A 16,305-nucleotide genomic window follows, 5' to 3' on the forward strand; every position below is an offset into this window, starting at 1 on the left:
AACCCCCATTCCCCCAGCCGCTCCTCATGTAAGACTTGTGCTCTAGACCCTTCACCAGCTTTGTTGCCCTTCTCTGGACACGCTCCAGCACCTCCATGTCTTTCCTGTAGTGAGGGGCCCAAAACTGAACACAGTACTCATGGTGCAGCCTCACCAGTGCCCAGTACAGGGGGACAGTCACTTCCCTAGTCCTGTGTGCTGGCCACACTATTTCTGATACAAGCCAGGATGCTGTTGGCCTTCTTGGCCACCTGGACACACTGCTGGCTCCTATTCAGCTGGCTGTCGACCAACATCCCCAGGTCCTTTTCCACCAGGCAGCTTTCCAGCCACTCTTCCCTGAGCCTGTAGCATTGCATGGGGTTGTTGTGACCCAAGTGCAGGATGCGGCCCTTGGCCTTGTTGAAGCTCATACAACTGGCCTTGGCCGGTTGACCCAGCCTGTCCAGATCCCTCTGTAGAGCCTCCCTACCCTTTTCTTAATTTAACCATCATGCAATTTTCCTTGCTTAGTTCTCTGTATGGTGAATACTGTTTTGGGCCAGAGAGTAAACTAACCTATGCAAAGTAACTCTGAATTTGAACAGAGCCAGATACCAAGTGTTTCATGCTATTTTATTCCTTTTCTTCTAATCTGAAAAGTGGAACCATCCTGTCTTAATTATGCAATGAGCTAGCATTTATCACAGCTGAGTGTCATGGCCTTCTAGTGTGTTACAGGTGATTTAATGTTTCCTAATTTTTTATTGTAAGTCTGCAAACCTTTTTTTTTTACCAGTGCTATAGTTTTAGATATTAAAAGAATGAAAAATGGATAAAATAATTACCTGTTTTCTATTAACATTACCATGAATGTAGAAGGGGCGGAGAAGTACTTGAATAACAAATAAATGGAAACATAAAAATACAGGCTGGTAAACTCTTACTGGCATAGTTAATACCTCTACACGTCCAAATGCTAATGAAACATCTAGCTTCAGTTCTCCTGAATGTTTAGAAGAAATATACAGATTTTGTTTACTTTTTTTTTCCAATGTAAGATATTTCAGAGGAAATTTTTTTTTTTTTTAAATAATAGCTTTTTCCTTTGTGATAGGAGCAGCAGAGTCTTCTGTTACAGTCTTTGAACTTCACTCTTGCTAGTTTTTATACTGGTGTAATGCCATTATTTTAAATTATGCTATTTCTGATTTATGCCAGAGAGATCAGCCAGCCCACTTTCTTTGTGCACTGTGAAATTGAGCACTTCTTTTTGTTGTGTACCTACATTTCTTTAATAAAAATAGTTCCCTGAAAATGTCAAAACATTCCAAGATTTATTTCTTTCAATACCTTTCTATTTTTAATAGGAAAAATCATATAATTTAAGGTTTGTTTATCATTTTAATAGAAATGAAAATGATGCCGCTTACTGCCACTGTGAAATGTTGGTGCTGAGGAAGAGGGATTTGTCCCATCGCTCAGGGCGATGCCGTTTAACCAGGCACAGAAAGTCCTCTTAGATAGGGGAAGTGCCTAACACTTAGGGGATTTTCAGAGGGCGGGGAGGGGGTGGAAACTTTCATTTGCTGTTTTGCTTCATTTAATTGCAAATTACTTGGCACTGTGCTCAGACTTGCTTTAGTCTGGAGTGTGAGCTGGAGGCCTTCTGCTTTGGTGGTAATCATTCTGTTGTCCGAAAAGTGGATTCATTTCCTTGTGTGCAGCGAGCCAATAATCACACATTCAGGAGAGATGTTATTTATTTCATATTTGCACAAAGATGGGTGCTAGGTGGTAATTCCATAAAGCTAGCACACCACAGCAAAGGAAAACAATCTATTCATTCTGTTACATGATCAGTAAAAACCCGCCTAAATTTACATTCATTGGTTAGTAGTCACCATCTCATCTACTATTGGCTAGTTATATTTAAATTAGCCTCACTTGCTATGTAAATTAGCATGCATGCTCCTTGCAGGTGTGTGTGGAGGGCAAATTCTTCCAGCCTGGAATTGAGTTGGAGGTCATAATCTCCCCCTGCCATCTTTACCTTTCCCTTAGTTCATGCTGCTTTGGCAATCATCTGGCTTTCGGTGCTTTCTGGAGCAGAACATTTCTTTTTATCAGTCACATCCTACATTTCTTAGGTCCAGTTATCCTTAATGTTTCTTTTCTCTCTGATGGACCTTGAGTATTCTTGCCAAGCTGGCAATGCACACAAAACATCCTCAAAACATAAAGGCCTAATTGTTCCAGGGTGTCATTACTCTATGAATGCCAACTGTGTGCCTTTCTGATAACAGCCTTACTTGTTAATTTGATATATACAAAATACATCTTGCACAAAATTGTCAGACTATTCTAAATCTCTGAGTTATTCTTCAATGATTCTACCCCATCCTTTACTAGTTTTGAGTGAGCAAAGGCTATTGGTGTATGATGGTCTGTTATTCCTGTTACTGCCGTCACAGCATTATCTACTCCTTTCTGCCTCTTTGCCCATGGGATCTGGAGAGAGCACATAGCCCTGTGCATTTTCTACAGGGCCATTGCTCTAGTTTTGTGCTGGTCAGAGATACTAGCACTTCTAACTTCTTTTTCAGAGTAAACAAAGTGGAGATTAGGATTGCACTGTTGTGCACAGGTGAAGGAAACAGCTTACGCTAGCTGCTGCAGTTTCAGGCAGAGATGTCAGTGTGTCCTGATTTATTCTGCTCCTCAGTACACATGATTTCATCCCAACACAAAGAGCTGCCTGCTCTTTTCCAAGCTCCGTAATCTTTCCTGGGCATCGACTATACTATCTCAGCAGTAAGAAGTTTCATGGAAGGTTTCCTAATTTTAATTTGCTTTTTACTCAGATAAAAATGACTGTCAAGTATGGCATAACAAAGCAGAAACTATGAAAACAAAAGCCACACAAACAGGATTCTGGGAGTACATGCCCCTCTCCCATGATCAGCTTGTTTGTCACAGTGCTTTCAGATGAGATTACACCTGACTCCTCATAACAAACTTCATTAATTATGTAATACAGGCAGAAAGGAAAACATGCCACCATGGAATGGTGATTTCTCTGTAGTCACTGAGCAGAGACTCTGAATAAAATATGGATTTGTCTAAACTTCCAGGTGAAAGCAAAGTTTTAGAGAAATGTGTAATTATGCTTTAAAAAAATAAACAAATGCAAGTGGTTTAATTAGAGGGGGTCTTTTGGTACTTCAGAATATTTTGTTTAATTGTAATTTGACATCATAAATCAGATCCTTGAAAACTCTATTTTCAGCAGACTTTTAAGGAAGTATAATTCAAAATGCAACAACAGCATCTCAAAAATATCTTGACAATTTGGTGTCTTGAATAGCTCCTAGCTCTCTGTATGAGAATCATTAGTATAATATCTGCTTTCACATTAATGCAGCATTTTTATAATATTTAAAAATTATCATATACTGATAAATATTGTGGTTTACCTCCCAGACAAATCTGATGTTGTATTTTTGATGGCATTGTTCTTCAGCTTCAGTGTTAGTTTGTTCTTTGGTCTACTGTGTGGAAACAAAAGAGCACTATTAGCAAGAAAATTGTGTTAAGGAAAGCTTTTAAAAAAACAGAAAGTAAATGCAAAGTATTCACATTGTATACCAAGCAAGCTACTGCTCTTTTCTTCCACAAGAAGCTAAATTGAATCTTCCAGAGACCTGTAGGAATTAAAGATTGAAATTAACATCTAGGTATCTCAATTCAAGCAACTTCCCTAAAGCATAAGGAATGTGGGACATAAATCCAGTTCTTAAATCCAGTTCCAGTTCTACCACTGACTTTCTGCAAAGCCTTGACTTACTGATTTTGTCTCCTGCTCTCCAACTGCACATTCACATCCACAGCAAGATACCTACAGTCCAGGAATGCTAGAAAGTTTACACTAATGTTTATATACTATGTTCGAACAATGCTGGGCATTTTTGTTGTGGTTTAATTCCCCAAACTTGAGGCCTTTTTTTCCCCCTTCTTTTTCCCTGTCTTGTAAAGAGTATTACTATTGCTTCTCCTCTAGGTTGTAGAGATAAAAGCACTTCATTATCTACTACAATGGCTTCCCAGAAAAAATGGATTGCTCATTAATTATTGTCATTAGCAGTCAGTGCAACAATGAATGCTCACCTTCTTCTCAAGAAAGAAACCATAACTGAAAACACAAAAGATGAAGTAGTGTGAGGGGCTTACTTTTCCAGATGGTTTTGAATTAAAGCATCTTCTTCACTGGTTTGGTTTTGCTGCAGCTCCACTTCAGCAGGCAGTGGCTTCTGCTTTGGTCTTGCGTGAATATCTTAAGAAAAATGAAGCTACTCTGATCGCTGATACTGACCCTGTTTAGGTAGTAGGGTGCTGAATATTGTCCTTTTGTAAAGAGCTCCCAACCAGGACTCTTGGAACTATAACATTCCTTCCCAAGTCTGCAGATAATTTTGCTAACCTCAGAGCACTGTGCTTTCTCCTTCAAACCATTTGTCTGCTTTTTACTGTAATGAAAATGCCCCAATAACTTCATCCAAGAGTTGTTAATAGTGCTGCATTACTGGTAGTAGTAGGTGGCTTCCCTTTTGGTAAGAACAGGTGACTTCTTTGGGTTAAGTCTGCAGGGCACTTAGAGAGAATATCAGTATTCTCACTGGATTTTTTTTTCCTCTTGCTTGATAAATGGTTACTTGGAGGTGTACAGTTTAGAGAAGAGGCAACACCCAAGAGCAGTGTAGTTTGTCAGTATAGCTTCCAGTCTTCCAGGTCAGGATGGGGGAGTGTGTAAATGCATCAGTGAGACAATTAAAACAAATCCAGGTTCCACCTGTTGACTTCTAGCTGCACAGATAGTGCATGCTGTTGAATCCTGTGTCATTCACTAAGGTTTTTAAGCATTTTCAACTGAAATTTTAGAAGTGCATAGTGACCATGACAACAAGAAGATGCTGTTAAATATGAAATATTGCCTCACATTATCTAACACATGTAAGTTCAGGGGAGCATGTTACTAGTACTTTGGGAAGATGCGGTATGCTATTGTATTTACTAGCACTCATTCATGGTGTCATTTATGAATTAAATGTATCAGGACAAAATTATCTCACCACAATTCTCAGCTGTATTGTGATATTTCAAATAGGTTCACTATTATGTGTAAAAATCTGGTATGTCAGAAATTTCACTCTTTGATTACTGGGCTTCAATGAGAATTTTGGGATAGAGCTTTACCTCTATTTACACAGCTAGAGAAATCACAGGTCCTGGGATGGTGAATGGATGTATAAAATACAGCTCTGTGGTATAGTTACTATCTTCCTTTTTTCAGCTCATCATACTTCATTCGGGCAACTGGGCAATGCCTTATGTGTGACCTACTGTCTTGTTATTACAGTGTCTTGACATTGCAATAGTTGATACCTGGTGGATATCTACTTATTTTATCCACTTTAAAAACACTGCCACTCGGGATTTAGTAATAATGGAACCAGCAGAGGAAGTGAGGGTATTATCAATGGAACAGTGGGTTTAGTTTGGTAGAGGACTGCAAAGCATGGAGGACAGAGACATCAGAAGGTGGTATAATCTCTTTGATTCTCATATTTGAAAAGTTTAAAACTGTTTTAAGAGTAACTTCTGAAAAGATGATGTAAAGTAATTGTGGGTCAAAAAGTTCCCTACATTTGCACACCAGAAGATCAATATGATAGGTAAGAAAATATTTTGAAGGTGATTTTTATGATTCACAAAGTCTCAGTTATTTGCCTTTGGTCTTGGTTTTCAAACACATTATGTCATTGATTACTTGACTTGACTCTAAGCTCTGGGTCACATTTAAATTTAGAAGTATCTATTTTCTTGTCATAATTTTGTGATTTGAATCTGCAGAAATCTGATGTTTTGAGTCAGCCTTCCACTCAGTTCCTCTGGCAACATTTTTTTTGTGCTAAAACTGTAATAGAAAGTTTATTACGGTTTTCACACCAATGCTAACGGACAGAATAAAGTGACAATCACTCTCAGCCTTAATTTAATGAGGATCTGACAAGTGACTCTTTAGATGATGTCTAATTTTAGCATCATGAGAAAAATCATTCAAACTATTACCTGAATTATCCATACTAAGAAACAGAATATATATTCATATACATCCTCTTGAACATGACCTGTTGAAGTTCTGTCATTGTGCCATTTCATCTAGTCAGTGGCTGACTAGAACAGATTTCCATATTTGGTAAAGTGTTTGTGATTTGCATTATAATTTTCAACCATTTTTTGTGAAGATTCCCCGCCTACCCTGACAAAAGTGTAGAGGAATCAACAAAGATTGAAAACTGTAACTAATGGGTGTATCAGTTTTTGTTTCCGGTACCCTAAGTGTTAAATGGCAATGTTAACCCATCCATGACTGTGCACCTATAGAACATTTGTATCAAGAGTGACTATTTGCACATATATTGGCTTTTGCTGTGTATGGTGTTCTTGTCACAGTCATGAATGAACATGCCCAATATTCATTAGGAGTTTGAGATGCACTTCTTGACACCTTACACGTTGTATAATTTAGCAAGGAGAAGGATTCACGCATATGCACAACCAATATTTACAAACAGGAATATTCAATGAGAAGGCTCACAGACTTGAAACTCTTCACAGATTTTATTTTGGCAGAAGATAGGTCTGCATTGCTTTGGCCATGGGAATTGATCAAATCACCACTGCTAAGTCCCATGGAAGTGTAGGAAGGTCAGCAAATTTGAATGAGAATTGCTGCATGGTGTCCTGTGTCAAGCTAGGTGGACCCTTAGCTTTCCCAGCAAGTAACTGATTCTGAAATAGCCTTTTATCTTACGGTCCCTCTGCTGGGTCAGCCTCCGACCCAGAGAAGCTATCTAGATCCATGCCTCACCAAGGACCCTGCTGTCCTGTGGGACTCTGAGCTCAGTGAAGTTGGGTGCTCTGGCATGGCTTTTGTAGACACATACTGACTCCTGAATAGCTCTCTTGCTTTTTGTAAGCACATCTGACTATATCTGGAGTGTGCTTTCTGTAGTGGGATCGAGGGGAGAAGTTTAGTCACACTGACCAAAAGTACTTGCTGTAGCATGTTGTTTATTTCTGCTCAGCACAGAGCCACAAGGGAGACACAATGCCTCCTGGAGCTCACCACGTCCTTATGGGCATGCTAGCTGTCCTGTTATTTAAAAGACATCAGTATGTGCTGCCCTGACACCCCTGCTAACTGCCAGCTGGAAATGCTCCTTGTCATTGCTTCCTCTAAGACTTTTGGAGAGTACAGATGCTGGCAGGCAGTAGCACTTACACAGTGGTCAGCAGTGGGTCTACAATTCATGCCTGCATGAAGGAACCTCTTTTGATCCTCTCCCCGCCTTCCTGCTTTAAAAAATCAGTCATCACTTTCCTCTCTGCAGGATATCCAGAGTCAGCATTTGCCTCTTTTCTTCCTCTGTGCTGATGGGTTTAATACACATGTAAGCAAGATCCCTAAAACTGCCTGAGCATAAATGGCACAACTTTAGCTCTTCGGTACAGTACTTGCTGGAGTAATGCTTCCTTGGTTGTTTAGTCAGCAGAGAGCTCTCTGTTTGTGATTTTACATATCTTTCATCTCAAGTCACATCTAAATGTAAAATCCAGTGCTCAGGGACATTTTATGGATTTGTGACATCTTCTGCTGGGCTGCAGATTAATGAAGCAATGACTGGATTATGCAGCCTCCCTACATGTATTTCTTCACCTCTGGCAGATGTAATATTGATAATATCCTTCATTTAATATGTCATTCCCCAAAGCATAATTCAGTGGAGGTTACCAATATATTTCTCTCTTTCACTTAGCTTTTCCTAATACCTTCTCGGAGAGAATTTGGCAGAGCAGAAATTGCATTTAAGAAGGTAAGGAAGAAAGAACATTAGTGTGGCAGGCAGGAGTACTATTCTGAACAAAGGGAAAGGCATAAGGCATACCATGGCCCATGTAGCATGTATTGGTTAGCAAAGTAGCTTGGACTGTGTAGTTGAAAATTATTGTCACATTGTGACATAAGGCAATAAGGAGAATCAACCACAATTTTCCAGATCTTGGGTTACAACAAACGGAAGATGGACTGCCTGACTTAATGACAGCATTCTTCAGAGCTGCTCCACATTTTCAGCTGACGATGGTGCTGAGGAGATATCTGTGATAAGGACAGGGCGATTCTGTGTGTAGCTTCTGACTGTCACAGTCAAAAAGAAAGCATGAAAGCCCATTAGTAGTTCTCATTGTTTCTCATTGGAAGCCAGCACGCTTCCACCAACACCAGTCTTATTCCTTACACTCAGAGGACAAACAGTGAGAATCCTATACCTGATTGGGAAATGACACATTAAATAGACATAATTGTGATGCCAGTATGTGTGTAATCCAGGTCTTGCTGAAATCTTGGACTTGCCATAGACTTCACTGGAGAAAAAGCTTTCTATTAGCATTTTGACTCTTCTACCAGAATTGTTGGATTTTGAACTTGGAAGACCATCTATGCTGCCAAATTCCCCACAGAAATTAAAGGTGCTTTTTAAGTTTAGTGATCTCCCCATGTTCTTTTGCTAGTAAACAGCAAAGTATGCTGTGCTGTATTTTAATGCATTGATCATATTAATTACTAAAAATTGTCAGTTTCTAGAATAACAGTTCAAAATTTCTTCCTTGTATTTACTGAGGTTCATTGATACTGCTTTTTGCTTTGCATGATCTAGAAACATGTGCCATTTTGTTGCTATAAGCTAGGAATGTATGAACTTCAGTTGTTCATTTTATTTGCTGTTTTACTTCTTTTTATCACCTCTGAGTGATTCCTTACCCCTTCCAAAATCTGATTTTTCAAAGCTGAGAAGGGAGCTGCTTTCTTGAGAGATTCCTGCTTTTCATTACGTCAAGCAAAGATACTCATTCATGTGTAACTTGGAATTACATATTTAAAAAAAAAAAGAAAGGAGAGCTAGGAAGACTGCCTTCTCAAAAACATAGCTTACTGTATAAGAAACCTTAAACATAGGATGTTCTGTGTGTCACAACAAGAACTTACCTTTTCCTTGTCAACTTTTGAAATGGAGTTCTGGCAAAGCTTTCACTGTCTAGGTGGAATTGAAGGATGGGGAGAGGAGTCAGCAAAATGCTAGTTTGTGCACTTCATTTTCAAAAGCAAATGCCTGCCATTTGCCCATTTCATTCCTCCTTTTCTTTCTTCCAGAAATCTCCTCTATGTTTACCCTCAGAGGCTGAATTTTGCTAACAGACCAGCTTCTGCAAGAAACATTACCATCAAGATCCAGTTTATGTGTGGCGAAGATCCATCCTGTGCAATGCCGGTAATAAATGCTGAGATTTCTTAGCAGACTTTTGTGTACATGCATTCCTGAGGAACCTCTGAAGAGATAAATCATTGTTTACTTCCCATCACCACGATTTCTAGTGGAGCCTTAGGAAGCCTAACATCGGAGAGCTTGTGAAGCTTGTCGTTCTCATCAGAAAGCAGGGCTGTAGTTCTTACCCACAACAGGAAAGACTTGTCACTCAAGTGAAACAGAGGCATATTACTCTCTCTTATCTAAGTCCTCATACCTTCTTTTCAGAAGAATGACATAGTATTAGATGAATGCTGTGTTGGAAACTAATGCTAAAATTCTCAGAGCTTCTGAGACATTTTAAGAATTATATAGTCTGTCTTCCAGTGTAACTCCGTGTGCACTCTGTGTACACAAAAACTCAGGTCTAACACTGGAAGGTAGAAGTTGGGATCTTCATTGCCTGAATCTGAACAGGTGCACAGTCGTGCAGTGCAGGAATAGTTTTCCATTTTTGAAACACACTGTATATTAGGGCATATGTGTGCACTACTAGCAAAGCAGGCAGCACTGTCTGTGTTCAGGTTGTTCAACACTTCTCATTATAAGATCCTCTCTCCAGCTTTACCACGCTTCAGATGTTCAGTCTGAAGTGTTCTAACTCAGACGTCTGCTTCAGCCTGAATTTTTTGGTTAATTTTCAGACAGTGTGATTGACTATTTGAGAATGACATTGAGATAAAATTTTTTGTGATTTTTATGTGTTAATGGGGGAAAAAAAGGAGTGGAAATACTACTTGGAGGAGCTTTAATCCAACAGTATGTTGGAGCAAGGACTGACACCTGACCAGCCTTTATCAGCATGCTGATGCTGCACAGTAAGTATGCAGCCTTACTCCACCTGACCTCTGGAACTGAAATCAGAGCATCAGCACAGCATTTTCCCAAGCCATGTTTCTTCCAGAGCTGGAGCTGTGCCGTGTGAATGTAACACCATCTTTTACACAATACTGCGTTGTTGGTTTCCTTAAACTCTGCCTATATTATGATTAGGTTTTGACAAATGCTTAGGACAGACACAGTTCATCTGGCATCCCTCTCCACTGTGAGCGAGCTTCATCTCAATACATAGGGAGTTGTGCTGTACAGATATCCTTGTCTAAGCTCATCTCCCAGGGCTCCCTTTAAGTCACTGGATTCCAGGACCTTACCGTGAGCCTGTGTCTGAAATGAGGGAAGCAAATCAAACACCAAAAATTCCTGTTTCTCTTCATTGATTATAAAGGAACTTTGAACCTCTAAGGTAGCGTGAGGTGGATCTCACACTAAATGAGCAGGCTACAATTGAAAAACAAACTTCTAAAAATACTTTTAACTTTTTAGCATTTAGTTAAAGGCAATGTGACAGTGTGTAAGAGGCTTACCATAACTTTATTCCTGCAATTCGTAACTTTTTAGTGTATGACCAGAGAATGTGATGTGAGGTAGTCAGTGGCTCTGGAAATTAACTGTGCTCCATTTTCCTTGTGTTTTACCCTGAATGTTATGTGGAGAAGATGCTTGGTAATAAGACATTTGTGTCAACATGCTAAGATAAAATTGAAGAGTCATTTTAAGCCTTCAGATACTGCCTTAAAATTTATACAAGATGATGACAATTAAATGCTTTAGACCTGACTGCTGTTACTTTCTTTCCTTCTTAATGTAGGTAATTTTTGGGAAATCTTCAGGTCCAGAATTTGTGCAAGAAATATACACAGCTATCACGTACCATAATAAGTGAGTATTGTTACTATTTGTGTGACTTGAGAAGTATTAATCATGACCTGTTTACATAATTCTTAGCCTACATAGTTCATCAAGGAATGCTGGTACTAATCCATTTTAAACATTTACATTTTATGCGGATTTGTCATATCTAATTTGGATTGCTACATGCATTTGCATAAGTGACCATTGTGTAAGTGACCATTGCTTTTCTTGTTTGGAGTTTTTCAGAGGTTAGTTGAGAATATTCCTAATCTGAAGATTAAGGAGCAGGAAACAGCATCACAACTTTGTACCAGAATTCACTTTGTTGAATTCACAGATGCAAAAGAGCTGAAGGGACATTCTTATTCTCATGAATGTGGACTCGGGATTTAGATTTACACAGTAAATATGATGGAACCCAAAATTAAGATTGAATGTTTTTGAAAGAATAGAGATGGCCGAAAGCTGAAGCATTCTAGCTGATATTGTCTATGCACTTCCTGATTCAAAGCTGTAGATAGTTCATAAATACAGCTGTACATATATGTATATTGTTTAACTAGGCTCTGAGGCTGTTTTCAGTATTTGTACAGTTTTTATAACTATAGCATCTAAGAGCCTACTGGCAAATTTTCCTTCTGCTCAGTCTCATATTTACATTGGAAATGTGCTTGGCATTTTTTTTAAACAGGTCCCCTGACTTTTATGAAGAAGTGAAAATTAAGCTGCCAGCAAAACTCACAGAGAAGCACCATCTATTGTTCACATTCTATCACATCAGCTGTCAGCCAAAGCAAGGAGCATCTGTGGAAACCCTCCTCGGGTATTCAGTAAGTTCCATGTGATATGTAAGTGTGCGTGTGTATATATATATCTGTATCTACATCCCATGCACACAGACTCTTCTTGTCAAGAATTTTGTCATATATTCCTTTTCTGTTTATGGTAATACATGAAAACCAGTAGAAGGTCTTAGTGTTAATTCACAGAAACCAGATGCAACCTGCGCTATGTTAGATCCTCGTCCTATAATTTTACATTGTTAAGTGTCTTTGAAGTTGATGAATTCACCTGATACAACTGAAGTTAAGTATGCACCTAAATATTTGCAACAGCAATGCCTTATATCGTATTGCCTAATTCTGTTATATTCTATTTATTGAAAAAAAACCAAACCTAAAACATAAGCAGTTACAATTATTTACTGTTATCTAACATGTTCGTACATGAGATAACAACTAATGTAATATTTTCAATTAGGTTTTGTATGACATGTTGTTTCTGTTCTAAAGTGTCTTTTACCCACATCAAAATTAAAAAACAGAAAGAATCTAGAAGGTAAAATTCAATTCTCTTGCATTCATTAGCTTCATATTGAGAGTAGCATGTTTTAGCTTAAGAAATACATATTGTAGCATAGTCTCTTTGATATTTTTCTTTATCAATCAGTATTTTTAACTGGATAGATTTTAAAATAAAAGGAAAGCATAGATGGTGATGATAATACTTCAGCTTTGAAAACGTGATAGTGCTATGGTCAGCAATTGAGCTCTGGGGCCAGACAAATTTTTTCCATGTGTTCCTGCTATGAAGTTTGTATTTGTTCTTGATCCCAGTACTGACAATCTTTTCAAATGGGCTTTCTTTTATGGACAGATACAGTCCCAGCAATGTCAATGGGATTGGTAAGAAGTAAATTAGTTTGTAGTTCAGGAGCAAGACTTGACATAGGTGAGAACTTAATTTTCAAGCTTCTGTTCACCTAAATACAAAAGTTTCTGCCCTGAGATAATCAAATGCACAGCCTCTTTCAGACTTGAATAGGAGAAAAATGAAGTGTGTCCAAATACCAATACAGAGTTATGATGAGTCATTCTGGCCTTAATCTTCATGGTGACCACGACCAAGATGTTCAATTTATCCTTAGCAAAACTTTAACTCTGTTGATTTGCTTCAAAGCCAAGGACCAGTGTATTCAAGATATGTGATTTTTTTAAATAAAAACATGGGCTCTACTAAATCCTTCTGGTAGGATTTATTAGAAAGATATGTCACACATGAAAAGCTCTGTATTTGTTTTCTTCAAAAAGGATGGTTTGTAAAGCAGTCTTGTACATTTTTCTACAGTAGCTATCAGTGAATTTAAAATGCAAAGAAATTACTGTTGAATTGGGTTAGAGCAGAGAAGCTTGGGTCAATATCTCATTTGTTGTTTTGTTGACTGTACATAACAAATTAGATAAATAGCCCTAATCATATATAGTCATGAATATTGCTGTGTTTTCTCTTCATTTGTTTCAGTGGCTGCCGATTCTATTAAATGATCGTCTTCAAACTGGACATTATTGTCTTCCTGTTGCATTGGATAAGCTGCCCGTCCACTATTCAATTCACTCTCCCGAGGTAACAAAGAAAATTATGAAAAGATAGTATTTTCCTAATGTAGGAGAACAGCGTAAGTGTTCTACGAACTAACGTTGCTGTCTGCTTGTAGACAATGCCTCCTTTTTGTACTTTGAAAGGGGCAAGCTCGGAGAAAAATGTTGTTGTTATTATTGTCACTGGTGTTATTATTACTGTTCTATATTGTTATATTGTGTTTTTTAAAGTTAGTTATCCAAGCAAATCCTTGTATAATCAGGGATACATTTATTCTGAGGGTGTCAAGTCAATAATTTGCTTTCTTCCATAGGATGATTTGTTCATTTTTTTGTGGCTGTGTGGGAGAGGGAGGAGAAAAGGAATTAGGTGCTGCTACTAGAGCAGAAAACTGTGTCCTCTGAGTAAATATGGCAAGTAGGAAACTGTCCAGAGGGTTAAAACTGCACTGTATCACCATGGAGTGCCTTTGGCAGTGCTTTAACTGGAAACTTCCAACCTTAAAAATATCCCATCAGAAGATATATATTCCCACTGCCTGTGCTAGGCATCCAGCTGAAGTGCTCCACATTTCCCTGTTCAATGCATCAGGTTCTCTCCATCTAGTGTATGAGAACAAGAAGATGCCTAGCTGTGGTCCTCTGTATGGCACTGAATTTGAATATATAAAATTAAGTGAATAGTGCAAATACCCTATAGACCACTGTATAAACAGACTTTCTGTTTGATTGTTAAAAAGAAGATGATGATTCCCATATTTCTTTTCCATCACAGAAAGTTCCATCTCAGACACCACCTATTAAGTGGGTTGAAGGACACAAGGGTGTTTTCAATGTTGAAGTGCAAGCTGTTTCATCTGTTCACACTCAGGTAACGCATCAGAAGCAGTACACCACTGTAGTTTCAGTTCAAAGAGAATTCAGATGCCCAGGCTGACTTAGGAGGTTTATGAAGTGGAGATGTTTAAGCCCACACAGGTTTAAAAACAGCTAACAGCTATGGAAATAACCTGATAGCCTCCGTGAATGAAATCCTTTGGTGAAATGAAATCTATTGGTACAAGTGAACAAATGAGCACTCTCAGCAGCAAGTCACATCAAGCATTAAGGAGCGTAATGTCCTCTCAGCTCAGCAAGGGTCTGCTTAGGCTGTGTTTGAAAGACACTGGCAGGGCACAGTGCAAGTTTCTGCAGTCTACATCTTCTGCAAGGCTAGTTCAGACAATGTGTCCCCATCTGTGGAGACATAGCACGTCCCTGCCTCTAGGGACAGGTTATACTGCCAGAATGCTTTAGGCAGCTCAGCTGTCAATGCCGTGTGGTGTAGGGACACAAGCTTAGTGCTGAATGAGAACTGTATGATTCTGGTCATTTAAATGTGATAGGAAATTGGACCTTTGCCCACCTTATTGGGATACTGGTTTGAGGCAGAGCAGCTTTATTTTGTTTCTGCTGCTTTATGGTGCCTCCTACCCATCATCCCATTATAGTTAACCCTGGTAACTATGTCCTAACAACTGGAGACCCTGTGTCTGAAGCAGGTCCATCACCACTGGTAGCATGCTTTCTAAATACAAGTAGGGCATACCCATTAGGCATATAACTTGTATGTAGCTGGAACTTAGGTGTGGGTGGCAGAGGGACTATAGACTTGTGGAGTGACAGGCTTTTATCAGGGAGAGGGAAGAGTATTTTCATGAAATGAAGCAATCACTTTAGTGAGGGCTTTAACTTTTCTGCTTTTAATCTGATCTAACTAGAGTCTGAATTTAAGCCAGATGAAAAGGAACAAACAAAAGGCTGTGACAGCTGGTTTACAAATTGATTTCTAGAGCTAGCTACCACTGCCAGCCAGAAGGGTGAATATATTTTCTCTGATACCATCAGGTGGGACAATCAGGCTTTGCTTAGCTAGCAGCACCCTGAACTATTAAAACTTTGTTAACTATGAGTGCACTGTATTTGCAGGACAATCACCTGGAGAAGTTCTTCACTCTGTGCCATTCTCTAGAAAGTCAAGTGACATTCCCCATTCGACTGATGGACCAGAAGATAACAGAGGCTACACTGGAACATGAATTGAAACTCAGCATTATCTGTTTGAATTCTTCACGCCTTGAACCTCTTGTCTTGTTTTTACATTTGGTACTCGATAAACTTTTCCAGCTTGCTGTACAGCCCATGGTCATAGCTGGCCAGACAGGTATTTACTGGTGCATGGCCTTGGAGTGGTCATGCAAGCAACCTAGAAATATAGGGGAAATGATTGCTAAATATCCAGGCTCAGATTTAGCATTTGGGGTAGTCCACTTCAAAAGAGTTGTGCTTCTCAAGACACAGTTTCACTGCACAATTTAATCAGGTTTAACTGAGTTCCTGCCCTCTCTCCTTTTCCCCCTACATCTAAGACTCTCAGGCTCTGGTTGGGAGGTACCTGAAATTGTAATAGTTTACTTATCTGGAAATAGAGGTCAGAAAGTGGGTTGTGGTTTAACTTTGTTTGGAATTCAATTATTTTGCAAGGAAAACACCAGAAAGTCACTTACCCTGCAGCTGACATTGCTGACTGCACCATATCTGCTGCTCAAATATCTTTAGACAGAATTGAGTGAGCACAAAACAGAAAGGGTTTAGTAATGCACACAGATTTTTCTGTTACTGAGGCTGTCAGTTGCCCACCACATATGTTAACTCTGGAGGGAAGGCATACTTGGAAACAGTGGTGTAGTTTCTTTCCTATCTCATTTTGGTAATCAACACTTGTCATCTGCTATAATATTTGTGGAAAAGCCTGCTAGCTTGTATTTGTCTGTCAGCTGGAGAGTAAC

The 16,305-nt window shown here is 39.0% G+C and overlaps 1 protein-coding gene across 6 annotated transcripts in view; it reads left to right on the top strand.

Annotated features, from left to right (window-relative positions):
- DOCK8 (dedicator of cytokinesis 8) overlaps positions 1 to 16,305 on the top strand; it is a 95,666-nt gene that overhangs the window by 37,616 nt on the left and 41,745 nt on the right. For all 6 annotated transcript variants that reach the window (XM_075019898.1, XM_075019892.1, XM_075019896.1 and 3 more), the window contains 6 exons: positions 9,254 to 9,371; positions 11,056 to 11,126; positions 11,791 to 11,929; positions 13,401 to 13,502; positions 14,253 to 14,348; positions 15,446 to 15,680. In XM_075019898.1, the coding sequence (XP_074875999.1) occupies positions 9,254 to 9,371; positions 11,056 to 11,126; positions 11,791 to 11,929; positions 13,401 to 13,502; positions 14,253 to 14,348; positions 15,446 to 15,680 (761 nt within the window). The remainder of the gene's footprint in view (positions 1 to 9,253; positions 9,372 to 11,055; positions 11,127 to 11,790; positions 11,930 to 13,400; positions 13,503 to 14,252; positions 14,349 to 15,445; positions 15,681 to 16,305) is intronic.

Source organism: Buteo buteo, chromosome Z, assembly GCF_964188355.1.
Source record: "Buteo buteo chromosome Z, bButBut1.hap1.1, whole genome shotgun sequence".
NCBI classification, from domain to species: Eukaryota; Metazoa; Chordata; class Aves; order Accipitriformes; family Accipitridae; genus Buteo; species Buteo buteo.